The sequence below is a fragment of the Cannabis sativa genome, chromosome 8, assembly GCF_029168945.1.
Source record: "Cannabis sativa cultivar Pink pepper isolate KNU-18-1 chromosome 8, ASM2916894v1, whole genome shotgun sequence".
Taxonomy (NCBI): Eukaryota; Viridiplantae; Streptophyta; class Magnoliopsida; order Rosales; family Cannabaceae; genus Cannabis; species Cannabis sativa.
Window position 1 is genome coordinate 27,155,404 of NC_083608.1, and position 16,463 is coordinate 27,171,866.

The 16,463-nt window shown below is 35.8% G+C and overlaps 1 protein-coding gene and 1 non-coding gene across 2 annotated transcripts; one reads left to right on the forward strand and one right to left on the reverse strand.

Moving 5' to 3' along the window:
* Positions 1-5,214: 5,214 nt before the first annotated feature.
* On the reverse strand, positions 5,215-5,535 carry LOC133030520 (uncharacterized). The gene has a single exon (XM_061103293.1). The coding sequence runs from the start codon at positions 5,533-5,535 to the stop codon at positions 5,215-5,217; it is 321 nt and encodes a 106-aa protein (XP_060959276.1).
* A 4,485-nt stretch (positions 5,536-10,020) lies between these two features.
* LOC115701605 (small nucleolar RNA R71) lies at positions 10,021-10,127 on the forward strand. Its single transcript, XR_004008598.2, has one exon. It is a non-coding gene; the product is annotated as a small nucleolar RNA R71 (small nucleolar RNA).
* Positions 10,128-16,463: the final 6,336 nt, after the last annotated feature.

Genomic DNA, 16,463 nt, shown 5'->3' on the forward strand with positions numbered 1-16,463 from the left:
TTCACTAAAACTTCAGGTGGAAACTTAGTGCCTTTCATGTACATGTAAAGAACTTCTAACTTCAATTCATACACCAAGGGGTCCACCTCCAACTCCTCATGTAAAACTTCACACACCTTTTTCAGTGTAGAGTCAATGTCCAACATCAATGTCTTACTTTTTGAGGAATCAAATACCCAGTTCAAACCCTCGACAGTCCAAACGCCATCATACAGTACAGGCACAAATACAGTTGAATCTGTCCCAAAGAAATACGTTCAAACAAATAAACAGAAAAAATAAGCATATTATATCGCACACTAATTCGCACAAGCTACTACTAATGTCGCACAATGTCGCCTAATAAATCAACAATATAAACAAGTATCATGTCGCACACTGTTGTGTTAAAATAAGATACGCAAGTGCACGTAGTCACAAACAAGTAATACAGTGATAAGTAATGAGTATCGTCTCTACAAGGACTGTGAAAATAAAATTTCTATTGCAAAAATTAATTACCAAGCAACAAGCCTAAAAACTAAAATTAAATGATTAATGAATCAACTAAAGGAGTAAGAAAATAAGTAAATTAACTCAAAAGTAGATGCAAGATGAAAATAAAATTTAGTTGTAAGCTTTTGAAATGTGAAAGGCTTGAACTATTGAATCCCCCTATGTTTAGCAAAAACTGTGCGTTTTTGCTGCAGCAAAAAGTTAGCAAATCTTTAGCAAAAATCCCAGGTTAACAAGAACTCCATTAAAGTGCACAAAACTCTTCCAAATTTTATGCAATCAATCCTTGGACCTGTTCAAACATATTCATATGCCAAGCAAGCTCAAGAATACCATTTCAAGCATAGTTCTCAATTGTTACACAAGGATATAACATATTCCTATGTTATTTCAAATCTAACCTAAAAAAGATTAAGAACTTGTGTCATTCAAGCTAAGTCCATTACATTTAACCTTTCCAGAATTAAATATAACTCAATAATCAAGCTATTGGTGGCCAAACAATATCAAGAAATTAGCAATACACACACTTGAATGAACATGAGAATTTTTACTAAATATTTGCATAAGAAAATTACTCAACTAAACATAAGGTTCTTCAACAATTCAAACCATTAAAAAAGTTTAGCTCATAGCTAACTTAAGAACCACCATTACAAGATAAAACTTAGACATGGAGTTTGAATGTTAAGTTAAAGAAATTAAAAGAGAGAAGAAAGAAATAGCAAACAATAATAGAGGATTTTTCCAAAAGGATGGATGTAGAATCTTGTTGTGCTTCTCCTCTTTCCTCCTTCTTCTTCTTCCTCTTCCAATCTTCTCTTTTTTTTCGGTATAAAAATGGCAGCCTCCCAGTCTCTCTTTTCGTTCAGCCCTTTTTCTCTAAATGGAGGCTCCCTTCTATGTTTTCTCTCCTTAGGTTTTGTACATTTTTGCCCCAAATAAACCCTACACATGGCATGTTGATAGCCTCTCCATGTAATAGCTCCAGCCACCACTCTTATATTGCCACGTCATCTCCACAAATGCCACCTCTTTTAATGAAATGCCAACTCACCCTTTTTCTAAGAAAATAAAACACATCAGCCACAAATCTGGTTGCTGCAGCAAAAACTTCACAGAATTTCAGCAAAATTAAGAACATGACTAACTTGCTATTTTCTTTGCCAATTTATGCAAAAGAGTTATTGATTTTAACTAACAACTTCAAAATACACACAAAAACATAAAACACTGAAACTTTCACAAATTAAGAGACAAACATAACTTAAATGACACACAATTACATAAAAAAAATGCTTAAAGTGATATCAAATAACTCTTTACTCAAGAGTTATCAAATACCCCCAAACTTATGACATTGCTCGTCCTCGAGTGATGAGAACAAAACCACAACAACTAGAACAACAAACAGCTCACAGAATTTCAAAACAAACGTCACTGAACTGAACAAAGATGTTCAACAAAAACAGGATGCAACACTTGTCTTGTCAATGCACACACCTAGGGGAAATAGCTCTCAGGAATAATGTTCTGCAAAAGGCAACTGAATGAAGATCTTGTTCAAGCGTTAAACCAAATTCTTTAAGTTTAAATGCCGCTGCCCAAAGTAGGTGTCAAGCGCCCCTCTCTCTTTTTTTTTTTTTTTTAAAGCATAGCTTTTCCTAAACACTTTCGATCAACTAACATTTAAACTAAACATTTGTCCTCAAGTTCAAATGATGCCTCCATAGGTTACCTAACAACTTCCTCTCCACTAATGTAGACACACACCACTCCAAGGATCAATAGGACTTTGCCAAGCTTGTAATGATAGGCTAGGGTGAAGGTGGGATAAGGAAAATTAATTTTGGTTCGAACCACCCTAAACACATTGATCTTTATAGGACCTAAGCAATGCACAAAAAAATTTTCCCTAAAGAAACCCCACAAACAAAATGTAACTCTTGCCACTAGCTTTAATTCTTTGCTAATATATATATATACATGAATATATATTTTTTTTGGCACCCCCAAACTTATTTTTGACTTTGATCTCTCTCTCTCTTTATTTTTTCTTTTTTTTTTCAAGAAACGGGGGACAATTTCTAAGTACAATTTTTTTTTTTGGTAATAAACTTATATAAAATAAATAGAAATGGCATAAACTAGCTAGATAGCAAGAGAACAATAAAGGTGAGAACCACTCCCCCCCAAACTTAAAGAACAACATTGTCCTCAATGTTTAGAAAAAGAGAAAAAGAAAATTGGCAAATATTCACCCAATTGACACTCACTCACTACGCTCCCCACAACTCCCAAATATGCAATAAAAATTAGTATCTTATAAAGACCAATGCGTCTTGGGGTGAGGTGAAAAAGAGAATTTATGTCTAGCTAGGCTATGTAGTGGCGAAGAAAAGAAAATGTGAATATCAAGCTCAAGGGGGAAAAACTAGGGATAAAATATTCAAGGGTAGGCTTCAAGGTTCAAACGTTCCAAACACGGCCTATATCACTTCCTCGGGGTAGGGATGTCTAGGATTTCGCCTCAAGGAAGAATTGCTAAGTAATTCTAGAGACTTAAACTCTCACAAAGGTTTAGTTCAAACGAATTAGTGACACAAACCATTTAGTCAAGCTATGAGCACAATCAAGAGAGGCAAACTTTCAACAACGAAGGGCAACCAACATGTTAACTTAAAACAGGCAGCTTAAAACTCAAAAAGAAAAAACATTCAGTTTCAAGAACTAAGTGGAAACACGACATCGTCATCGAGCCCCCCTAGGCAACACTAACAAAGACAAGATACAACCCGAACATAAAACAACAAGACAAACAACAACAACTATAACAGAAAAAAAAAAACAAGAACACAAATAGAAAAGACAATTGAAAAATAAATACTGAAGCTGAAAGAAAAAAAAGTACTCCCTCTGTCTATCCCTCGGGGTCATCCTCTGAAGCGCTAGAGTCTTCCGGAGTTTTTGGATCAGCCCATCGAGCAAACACTTCTTGTGGGAACAATGGGAAGTCAACTATTGGCCTTGGAGGTTGAGGGAGTGGCTTTGGTGGTTGGAGCTTTGGGTTTAGGTGAGGAGGCCTTACGGGGACGAGTACGGGGTGGTGAGTGTGTGGTGGAGGAAGGCAAGGCAAGGGTTGGTGGGTTTGGTTGGGTTGGTTGTTGTGGTGGAGGTGTGGGCAAGGTGTTGGCCGGAGCTTTACGCTTACGAGGTTTGGATTTGGTGGTTGCCATGACTCAATATCACAACAGTAGGCTCAAAATCCTGTGATAGGGGCAAGAATATCTGCTACACAATCTCAGGAATATCAACAGAACATCAACAACCAACAAAAACACACTGAGTTTAGCAACAAATCAGCCCAATTGAATATCACCCACGAGAATCAAAATTATTGTTCACCACAGTTAATCCTAAAGCATTTAGATATTCCTTCTTCTAAACAGTGCAGATTCTCAAAATGCCATTGCCCAACACTAGGTAAATCATTAATAACCAAAAATGGGCAGCATGTACAAAATTAATTTCAACACATTTGTGATGAGAAATCTACTCCAACCTTATCACAACCAAAATCTGGAAAGAGAAATAAAGAAAGATCTCACCATGATTGAAAATCCACAGAATGAAGTCTGAAATCAGCCCCGAGATGTTTTGGGAGTGGTTCTCATTGTTGAAACTCCTCCGATGGTGGTGGAAGGTGGTTTCGGGTCTGGGCAAACAGACAAAAGGGGCGGCGACTAGTTCTGGGCAGGAGGAAGAGTCGACTTGGGTGGTTTCTGGTCGTGGAATGGGGGCGGGGCTGCTGGAGTGGAGGTCGTCGATTTGGTGGGGCTGACTGAGTTCGGCTGTGGGGTCGGCGGAGCAATGGACGGAGATGGTTCTGGAGTGGAGTCGGGTTCGCCTGGAACAATGGAGGAAGGGGTCGAAGGGGATGGGCTGGAGGTCTGGTCGAAGGAGATGGGCTGGGTGAAAGGTCGGGTAGGGTAAAAAAAATTTGAAATTAAATTTTTTTTTTTTTTATGTAATAATAGGATTGATTAAAATAAATATAATATTAATATATAAAAAAAATAATAATTTCTGTTATGTTTTTTTTTTTTTTGATAATAATATAAATATATATATAAGTAAAATAGGAGTAATATGTAATAGATGGACCTTTCATCTCGTAATGTGAGTGATATTACGCCTGCTGTAGCAAAATTTCCACAAAAGTTCAGCAAAAATCTTGCTGAATGCTCTTTGAACATGTATTACTTTTGCTAAAATTTTACTAGAAAAATGCTGCAGCAGGCGGAAGTTCTCCACATGAACGAAAATTTCCTTTTGTGCTTCACAGAAATGCTGCAGCAAAAGTCCATCAAAAATTTAGCAAAATCTCTAAACTTCCAAATCACCTCCAAGGCTCCAAATTGTGTTCCAAAACCACCTGAAACATCAAACCAAGTGTAAAATCTACCCAAACACCTAAAAAAAAATGAACAAAAAATAAAATAAAATAAAAATAAAGGAAAATGAAGAAATATATACTTTTTTTTTCATTTTTCTTTTTTCTTTTTTTTTTCTTTCATATTTTTTCTATATATATATATTTTTTTTTTCTCTTTTTTTTTTTTTCAAAAATATTTACAATACTTGTTCTTTTTCCAATATTGGGTTGCCTAAAAATAGAATTGACAATTCGAGCACAAGGCAACCCAACCACTTTCCGCTTCATGCATCCTCCAAAGTGATTGAGGTTTTTGCTCGATCGACCTCACCACCAAGATAATGCTTTAGACGCTGCCCATTCACTTTAAATTCCTTTCCGAATTGCTCATTACAAACATCCACAGCTCCATGAGGATAAACTTTGGTTATGGTGAATGGGCCCGACCAACGAGACTTCAATTTGCCCGGAAATAACCTCAACCGCGAGTTAAAAAGCAAAACTCGCTGCCCTTTCTCAAACACTCGAGGTTGAATTCTTTTGTCATGCCACTTCTTGGTATTTTCTTTATAAAGTTTGGCATTCTCATACGAAAACAACCTCATTTCCTCAAGCTCATTCAATTGTAACTTTCAAGCTTCCCCCGCCGCTTGGAGATCCATATTCAACTTCTTCGTGGCCCAATAAGCTTTGTGTTCCAATTCAACGGGCAAATGACAAGCCTTACCATAAACTAAACGGTAAGGAGACATGCCCAAAGGAGTTTTGAAAGCGGTTCTATAGGCCCAAAGAGCATCATCCAACCGTTGTGACCAATCTTTACGAGTAGGATTCACCACTTTCTCCAAAATTCCTTTGATTTCTCGATTGGAAATCTCCGCTTGGCCATTCGTTTGAGGATGGTAAGTCGTAGCTATCTTGTGCTTGACACTATACTTAGCCAAAAGAGCCGCCAACACTTTGTTAACAAAATGAGTTCCCTCATCACTAATGAGAGCTCTTGGAGTCCCAAAACGAGTGAAGACATTCTTGTGTAGAAATTTCATCACCACCTTAGAGTCATTGGTGGGACTTGCAATTGCTTCCACCCATTTTGACACATAATCTACAGCCACCAAAATGAATAAATTTCCAAAGGATGGGGGAAAGGGTCCCATGAAATCGATGCCCCAAACATCAAACAACTCTACCTCGAGGATAACTTGCAAAGGCATCTCATTTCGGGCAGAAATATTACCAACCCGTTGGCATCTATCACACCGTCTAGCAAACTCATAAGCATCCTTGAACATGGAAGGCCAATAGTACCCCGATTGAAGTACTTTTGCAGCTGTTCTTTGGCCTCCAAAATGCCCCCCATAAGGTGATGAGTGACAATGCTCAAGAATATTTTGAACCTCTTCTTGCGGCACACAACGCCTTATCACACGATCAGCACACTGCTTATAAAGAAAAGGTTCATCCCAATAATAAGACCTCACATCATGGAAGAACTTCTTGAGCGGTTGCCCTTTTAAATCAGATGGAGTCCTCCCACTCACTAAGTAGTTGGCAAAATCAGCATACCAAGGAGTGGAGTCTTGGTTTACTAAGCTCACCATCAATAAAGCTTCATCGGGGAACATCTCTTTAATTGGCTGCCCAACTTTCTTTATCTCATCATCACCTTCTAGTCTAGAAAGGTGATCAGCCACTTGATTCTCAGCTCCTTTTTTATCCCGAATCTCCAAATCAAATTCTTGAAGAAGCAACACCCAACGAATCAGTCTCGGTTTGGCGTCCTTCTTGGCAATGAGATACTTGATTGCGGAATGATCCGTGTACACCACCACTTTGGTTCCAACAAGGTAAGCTCGAAACTTGTCAAAGGCAAAAACCACAGCCAATAACTCCTTCTCTGTAGTAGTGTAGTTCAATTGGGCGTCAGCTAATGTTCTGCTTGCATAATAAATTGAGTGGAACACCTTCTCTCTTCTTTGACCAAGAACAGCACCAACTGCAAAATCACTAGCATCACACATTAGCTCAAAAGGAAGTGACCAATCGGGAGCTACAATAATGGGAGCGGACACAAGAGCTTTTTTCAAAGTCACAAAAGCTTCATGACAGTCTTTGGTGAACTCGAAAGATCTATTCTGCTCAAGTAAAGAGCAAAGAGGCTTGGAGATTTTTGAGAAATCTTTAATAAACCTCCTATAAAAACCTGCATGCCCCAAAAAACTTCGAATTCCTTTGACAGTAGTAGGAGGTGGCAGCTTCTCAATAACTTCAACTTTCGCTCTATCCACTTCAATGCCCTTGTTAGAAACTTTATGACCCAAAACAATTCCTTCTTGAACCATGAAATGGCATTTCTCCCAATTGAGAACTAAGTTCATGTCTTCACATCTTGCTAAAACCTTCTCCAAGTTAACTAAACAAGTGTCAAAAGACTCCCCAAATACCGAGAAGTCATCCATGAAGATCTCAAGAATGTTTTTTGCCATATCTGAAAAAATCGCCATCATACACCTTTGAAAAGTGGCGGGAGCATTGCATAACCCAAATGGCATTCTCCGAAAGGCAAAGGTACCATATGGACAAGTGAATGTTGTTTTCTCTTGGTCTTCCGGAGCGATGGCAATTTGATTATAGCCAGAATACCCATCAAGGAAACAATAGAATTCTTTTCCCGCCAAACGATCAAGCATTTGATCAATGAATGGCAGCGGGAAATGATCTTTTCGCGTGGCCTTGTTCAACTTCCGATAGTCCATACAAACACGCGATCCCGTCACCGTTCTTGTAGGGATCAACTCATTATTTTCATTAGCTACCACCGTGACTCCGCCCTTTTTTGGAACACATTGAACTGGGCTTACCCAAGAACTGTCTGAAATGGGGTAAACGATGCCAAAGTCTAACCACTTGTTACCTCCTTTCTAACCACTTCCTTCATGATGGGGTTTAGCCGTCGCTGCTGCTCTACAGAATGGTTGCACAAATCTTCCAACAGAATCTTATGCATGCAAATCGAAGGACTTATACCCTTGATGTCCGCCATGGTCCAACCAATGGCTCTTTTGTATTTCTTCAAGACATCAACTAACAAGCATTCTCTTTGGGCACCCAACATAGCAGAAATAATTACCGGCAAGGTCTCTCCATCTCCCAAATAAACATACTTCAAGTGACTAGGCAACGGCTTCAACTCCAACTCGGGTGGTTCTTGAATGGAAGGCTTAGGAGGCTTGAAATTGTTCTCTGACAACTCCAAAGATTCAAATGGCCTCCTAAATTTAGTGAAAGGCTGCTTTGACTCTACCCAAGTAACTTTGGTTTCTTCATCTTCACTTAAAGCTTCAAGCTCTTCAAGAGAACTTATCATCTTTTCCTCTTTCGAAGCTTCCTTGTGAAATTTTTCAGCAACAATAGAATCAATCACACTTATGCGAGAGCATTCCTCAATCTCATCCGGAAACCTCATGGCATTGAACACATTAAAAGTCACTTGTTGATCATTCACCCGCATAGTAAGTTCCCCTTTTTGCACATCAATCAAGGTCCTCCCGGTAGCAAGGAATGGCCTTCCCAAAATAATAGGAACTTCTCTATCCGCCTCATAATCAAGAATGATGAAATCGGCCGGAAAAATAAACTTATCAACTTGCACCAAGACATCTTCAATTTTTCCTTCCGGATGGGCCATGGAACGATCGGCCAATTGCAAAGTGACGGTGGTTGGCCTTGCTTCTCCAATTCCCAACTTCTTGAAAATAGACATGGGCATTAAATTAATACTAGCTCCCAAGTCACATAAAGCTCTACCCACATCTCTTCCGCCAATGGTGCATGGGATTGTAAAACTTCCGGGATCTTTCAACTTAGGAGGAATTTTGCTCTTCAACATAGCGCTACACCCTTCCGTCAAATCCACTGTTTCAAACTCCCCTAGCCTCCTTTTCTTTGTCAAAATGTCCTTCAAAAACTTTACATAGTTGGGCATTTGCTCCAAAGCTTCCACTAATGGTATGTTGATGTGGAGCTGCTTTAGAACATCAAGAAATCTTCGGAATTGACCATCTTCTTGCTGCTTTTTAAATCTTTGAGGAAATGGTGGGGGTGGCTTGCTAAGTAACTTTTCTGCTGCATTTTGATGAGGAATTGCTGCAGCATTTTCTTCAGGTTGCTCCTTTGCCATATTAGAAGGTTCAACATTCTTCTCTACTCGACTTTGGATTGAAGTGGGCTCATTTTTATCCTTAGCTTCTTCCCCGTTTGACTCCAGAACTTTACCACTCCTCAAGATTACCGCCTTGCAATGCTCTTTTCCATCTCTTCTTGGATTTTCAGTATCACTAGGCAAAGTACCTTGTGGCCTATTTCGAAGCTCATTAGCTAGTTGCCCAACTTGATTTTCTAGAGTTCTCATGGAGGTTGCTTGACTTTGGATCGCAGTGTCATTCTTCGCCATATAACTCTCAGTTCTTGTCATGAAATTTTTTGTCTTGGCCATGAAATCACGCATCATACTCTCAAGAAAACTTGTTTGGACACCTTGTTGTTGTCTTTGTTGAAAGGCTTGTTGAGAAAAACCAGGTGGAAAGTTGGATCTAGGAAGCATGGATGAATTACTAGTACCAGCCCCTTGATTTCTGTATGCCAAGTTTGGGTGTTGCTTGTATGTTTGGTTGTAGGCATTCTGACTTCCCATGTAAAACACAGATGCAGGATTGAATGGACAATTGTCAAAGGTATGAGCCTCACTACAAAAAACACAAGAAACATCCTCAAGTTGTCCCACAGGTGGGGAAACATTCTGTCGACCCATTTGTTGACCCATGCTCATCTTTTTGATCATATTTGACATAGAAGCAACTTGGGCAGATAAAGCAGTAATGGCATCAACTTCAAGAACACCGGCAACCTTCTTCCCCAAAGGTACTCTAGTAGTGGGCCACTGATAATTGTTGTCGGAAATTCTCTCAATAATATCATAGGCCTCATTATAGGACTTGGCAAGTAAAGCACCATTTGTCGAAGCATCAACCACCATTCGAGTATGAGCATTGAGACCGTGGTAAAATGTTTCCATTTGGATGCAATGAGGGATACCATGGTGAGGACATTTCCACAACAACTCCTTGAACCTCTCCCATGCCTCATACAAAGACTCATCTTCAAATTGTTGAAAGGAAGTTATTTCCTTCCGGAGCTTGGCATTCTTAGTGGGAGGAAAATACCTCATCAAAAACCGCTCCGCTAATTCTTGCCAAGTTGTAACCGACGCAGAAGGCAAGGAGTTCAACCAAGCTCGGGCTTGATCTCTCAAAGAATAGGAGAACAACTTTAACCTCAAGGCATCCTCCGTAACTCCGGGCAATTTGAAAGAATCACTCACCTCCATAAATAGACGAAGGTGAAGGTGAGGATCTTCGGTGGGTATGCCACTAAACTGTCCCACAGTTTGAAGCATCTGGAACATAACTGGCTTCAATTCAAACTGTGGAGCTTGAATTTCTGTCCTCACAATGCCCAGATTGAGCTCATTGAAAAGAGGTGCTGCGTATTGGCGGATGATTTTATCTCTATCATCCGCCATAATCACTGCATTTTGACCATTATTAGGGGCCATTTCCCCTTGAGCTCGTCGTCCATTTCCTTGGTCATCCATCATTTCTATTTCCCCTTGAGCCCTATGTTGAGCTCTTCTTCTCTCTCTGAATGTGCGCTCAATTTCAGGATCAATAGGATATAGATCAATATTAACAAATTCTTGGTACTCGTTCATAAAAAATTTCCACCTGCCAATGCACAAGAGTCACCAAAAATGAGTACAAAATAATAGACTAAATTGCAAGCTAATTGACAATTACAACAAAATATATTTACAGTCCCCGGCAACGGCGCCAAAAACTTGTTGTGTTAAAATTAGATACGCAAGTGCACGTAGTCACAAACAAGTAATACAGTGATAAGTAATGAGTATCGTCTCCACAAGGACTGTGAAAATAAAATTTCTATTGCAAAAATTAATTACCAAGCAACAAGCCTAAAAACTAAAATTAAATGATTAATGAATCAACTAAAGGAGTAAGAAAATAAGTAAATTAACTCAAAAGTAGATGCAAGATGAAAATAAAATTTAGTTGTAAGCTTTTGAAATGTGAAAGGCTTGAACTATTGAATCCCCCTATGTTTAGCAAAAACTGTGCGTTTTTGCTGCAGCAAAAGGTTAGCAAATCTTTAGCAAAAATCCCAGGTTAACAAGAACTCCATTAAAGTGCACAAAACTCTTCCAAATTTTATGCAATCAATCCTTGGACCTGTTCAAACATATTCCTATGCCAAGCAAGCTCAAGAATACCATTTCAAGCATAGTTCTTAATTGTTACACAAGGATATAACATATTCCTATGTTATTTCAAATCTAACCTAAAAAAGATTAAGAACTTGTGTCATTCAAGCTAAGTCCATTACATTTAACCTTTCCAGAATTAAATATAACTCAATAATCAAGCTATTGGTGGCCAAACAATATCAAGAAATTAGCAATACACACACTTGAATGAACATGAGAATTTTTACTAAATATTTGCATAAGAAAATTACTCAACTAAACATAGGGTTCTTCAACAATTCAAACCATTAAAAAAGTTTAGCTCATAGCTAACTTAAGAACCACCATTACAAGATAAAACTTAGACATGGAGTTTGAATGTTAAGTTAAAGAAATTAAAAGAGAGAAGAAAGAAATAGCAAACAATAATAGAGGATTTTTCCAAAAGGATGGATGTAGAATCTTGTTGTGCTTCTCCTCTTTCCTCCTTCTTCTTCTTCCTCTTCCAATCTTCTCTTTTTTTTCGGTATAAAAATGGCAGCCTCCCAGTCTCTCTTTTCGTTCAGCCCTTTTTCTCTAAATGGAGGCTCCCTTCTATGTTTTCTCTCCTTAGGTTTTGTACCTTTTTGCCCCAAATAAACCCTACACATGGCATGTTGATAGCCTCTCCATGTAATAGCTCCAGCCACCACTCTTATATTGCCACGTCATCTCCACAAATGCCACCTCTTTTAATGAAATGCCAACTCACCCTTTTTCTAAGAAAATAAAACACATCAGCCACAAATCTGGTTGCTGCAGCAAAAACTTCACAGAATTTCAGCAAAATTAAGAACATGACTAACTTGCTATTTTCTTTGCCAATTTATGCACAAGAGTTATTGATTTAACTAACAACTTCAAAATACACACAAAAACATAAAACACTGAAACTTTCACAAATTAAGAGACAAACATAACTTAAATGACACACAATTACATAAAAAAAAAATGCTTAAAGTGATATCAAATAACTCTTTACTCAAGAGTTATCACACACAAATCGCACAAAGAAGGAAACATATCGCATAAGGTCGCACAATATACCATACATAACAAAATCGCATAACGATGCACAAAGGTCGCACATAAATCGCCAAATATCACAATCGCACACATAATCGCATGCAAATCGTACAAAGTCGCCAAAATTAATCATTTCATCCATAACCTTGGATTTCTCATGACATCGCACATAATATCGCACAATGTCGCATAAAATCGCAAAAAATGAAAAAATCCAGAAAAATACAGACTGCTCGGAACAAACTCTACCTCGATTTCAAGGTCACAAAAGCCACAAATTACAACTAATTACGTTCAGATCCATACAATACAACAAAAAATAACATTATTTACTAAGAAAAACACTTACCCATATGTTTGTTGAGTGTGGTGGATGTTGAGGGTGGAAATGGTGGAGGTGTGGCAGTCGGCCGTGGACGTTGAGGGCGAAAATGGCGGCAGTGAGCGGTGGACGTTGAGGGTGAAAATGGCGGTCGGTAGTAATAGAGAGAGAAAGTGAAAAAGAGAGAGAGAGAGAGAGAGAGAGAGAGAGAGAGAGAGAGAGAGAGAGAGAGAGAGAGAGTAGTGCGAGAATAGAGAGAGAGCAACACGAGATGGAATGAGAGAGAGAGGAGGCTGAATTTTTTGATTATAGGAGCGGGGCATTTTGGGGTTAAGATTAAAAGATTAGCATAGTTAAAAAACTTTTGTGAGGGTGGCATAAAATAACACCATGTGTGTTTTTTTAGCATAAAATGTCAAATTTCCCTTCTAAAATGAAGACGAGAATTCTTTTCACTACTTTTTTTGATTGCTAGTGCGTTGATCAGCTCTTGGCAGCTCTAAGCTTTTCCCACATTTCCTTAGTTTCGGAGTTGACTACATGTGATAAGTTATCTGGCAAATTCAAGTTGAGCATATTCTTACCGATATCATCAAGTGATGCTTTTTAAAAATTGTGAATCAGTGAAAGTGATTGAGAAATAACCTCAGACCGAATAAATCGGTTGAGAACTAGGCTTGTATTCATATAGAGTTTAGAAAATAGTATAGCTAAGATCAGGACTACTAACAGAAAACTAGTGTTCAACAACTATAATAGCAGATTAAGCGGGAAAAGAAAACTACAATATCAGAATAACAGATAGCTAAACTCGTTCTCTAACGAAAATATCTTCCACTCCATTCGACCTACCACACTAGAAAAGTAGAAATCATTTCAAAGCAGAGCTATTAGTTTTAGCAAACATCTTCGTCATTTCTTTTAACAAAGAAAAATGAATCGACCTAATTGTCCATTTAGAACGTCTAGTGAACTAGTTAACTTGAAGAAATAGCATTTTGTAATTTTGTAGTAGCTTATGACAATCATCACATCTTTGACTTTGATCTAATATTCTCCCGTTCACAACTCAAGCCATTAAATTAGTCTAGTCACCACTAGGGGTGTTCATAAAATAGCCGATTCAATCCAATCTACTCCGTAAAGTGTGAATTTCCGCACTTGTGCGGATTGAATTATGTGTGGATTGGATTGAATGTTGATTGACATGTAAAAGTAACCGATCCAATCCAATCCACACATATTTATAACAAAATTAAAAAATTATATATACAAATAACATTTTAATATAAAAAAAATAGTAATTTAAAATCTAATACATATAATACAATTATATTGCAAAATTTAATAGATAAAATGTATATTCTATTCTTATATATTTTTTTTCTACATATAATTTAGGGATTTTTTCAAAAATATACATAAAATACAAAATAATTACAAAAATAACCTAACAAATCTCAATTACAATAATATCTTGTCACGTCATTAAAAAATACCTTAATTCCAAAATAATATGCCTGAAATGAAACTATTCCCGAAATTCTTTTTTTTTTATAATTTTCCTGCGTTTCAAAAGTAACCTTTTGGTTACTTATGATACTGATAAGAAACTAATAAGTAACTTTTTCTTAAAAAGTATCACTTTTATATCATATAATTTGAGATACATTTTGGTTACCTCCAAAACTTACATGTATAAACTTTAATAATCAATTAATTATTTAGATTATATTAATACATTTGAGTAACTTTCAAGTTTATTTTCGAAAATAATGAGTTGTCATCCAGTAAACTACCATTTTAGTAAATTGTATTTAAAAAAATATATATCATAAATGTTTAAGTCACTCATATTTTTTAAATATAAATTGATATATGCATTTTGATTAGTTAAATAAAGAATGAAGTTACAAATAACTTTTGAATTATTACTAATAAAAGATATTTTTAGACCAATTAGTTATGATTTCGATAAGATACCAATTGGTTACTTTTGATAAAATTATCAATTTTAAAATAAAAAAGATGATGATCAGACCAAATATTCTATAATCAGATATGCATATACTCATATATGTCAAATAAACTTATTAGTTTATTTTGGCATATTGAAACAAAATTTCATTCTTTGTTTATATTTTTTATATAGCCTACCATCGTACATGCTAATAAATTTATTGGTTTATTTTGGCATGATGAAGTAAATTTTTATTTTTCTTTTCGTATATTAGAACAATAATTCATTTCATATAGCCTACCAATATATATGTCAATAAACTTACTAGTTTCTGTTTGATGGAACAACATTTTATATTTTTCAATACAGAGTAAACTATAATCAAACATAATGATATATGCCGATAAATCTATTAGTCTATTTTTCGTATATTGGAACAACAATTTATTTTTTTATTTCAAAGACAATGTGTGCTATAAAATAACAAATCAATTGGTCTTTTTTTTTCAAGTCTAGACATCAAATTTGGCTGTATACAAAGTACATGACTGTAACATGTCTTATATAGTAAACTTGGATAACGATATATGCACTTGTCAAAGATTTGAATATGAAATGCATTGCTCACATGAAATGTCTTGTTCATAAGTTTATTTTGGCATATTAAAACAAATTTTCATTATTCTTATAACCACACAATCAGCTAACCATTGATTGAAAATTAATTAGTCATCTAAATTAATTACTAATTAGTTATTTTAAAGGTATATTACGATATCTTAATATTATTTAAGATACAATTTTGTAATTTTAATTTATTGTAAAAACTAATTAGTTATCATAGTATAATAATTAAGTTAACTAAATTCTAAAATAAATATTGACTAAGATTAAAAACAAGATAACTAATTAGTATATGATTAGTATTATGAGTAATCTAATGGTTTCTTTAATTTTCGAAATAACAAAAAAATATATGTTTTCTGCATTTTAAAATGCTTACATTGAAGCGTAGATTACAATAATATTTTTTCTAGGCTCAATTGAGTAACAACATGACCATAAATTCTTTTTAAAATTTAAAGATAAGAGAGAGAAAGAGAGAAAGAGAAAAAGATAAAGAGAGGGGAAGATGGTAAGGATAAACTGGATCTATCTATGCTTAATTCCACATGCTGTACAAATAAATAAGTAAACAAAAGGAAAAAAGAAAAAAATATATAAAGAAAGAAAGAAAGAAAGAAAAAGGTATCAGCTTAGTATATCAATTAAAATAAAAACGGTATAAAACAAACGGTAAAATTATTAATTAAATGTTGTACAATATTACTGATAATAAGATATAAAAAACGGCTGCACATGTAAATTTCCCTATAATTTAAAATAAAATTAAATATTTTTTTTATATATACAATTTTTTTTCTTCCTTTAAATTTTTAATTTGTTATTTTATTTATTTAATGTGTTGTTGAAGACATAAAATAACTATAATTTATTTTATTTTGTTGCTAGTTATGTGAAAAAAAAAATATCATAAATATTAAATAATTTAATATTAAAAAATAACCAATCCAAAGTAACAGGTCCAATCAGCACTTTTGCGGATTGGATTGGATTGGATTTGAGCTATTGTGCGAATTGGATTGGATCCAAAAAATAAAATCCGCACTTAGTGCGGATTGAATGTTTGACCAAAAAAGTGCGGATTGGATAGGGTGAACAGCCCTAGTCACCACGATCTGATAGTTGAAATTTTGTAATTTTTCACCTCCAAGCCCAGCGACCGTTTTTAATGATTCAAAAATAATAAAAGAAATTTTAGAAAATCATAATCCAGCAACTTCTAAGTTCAGTTTTAAAATTTGTT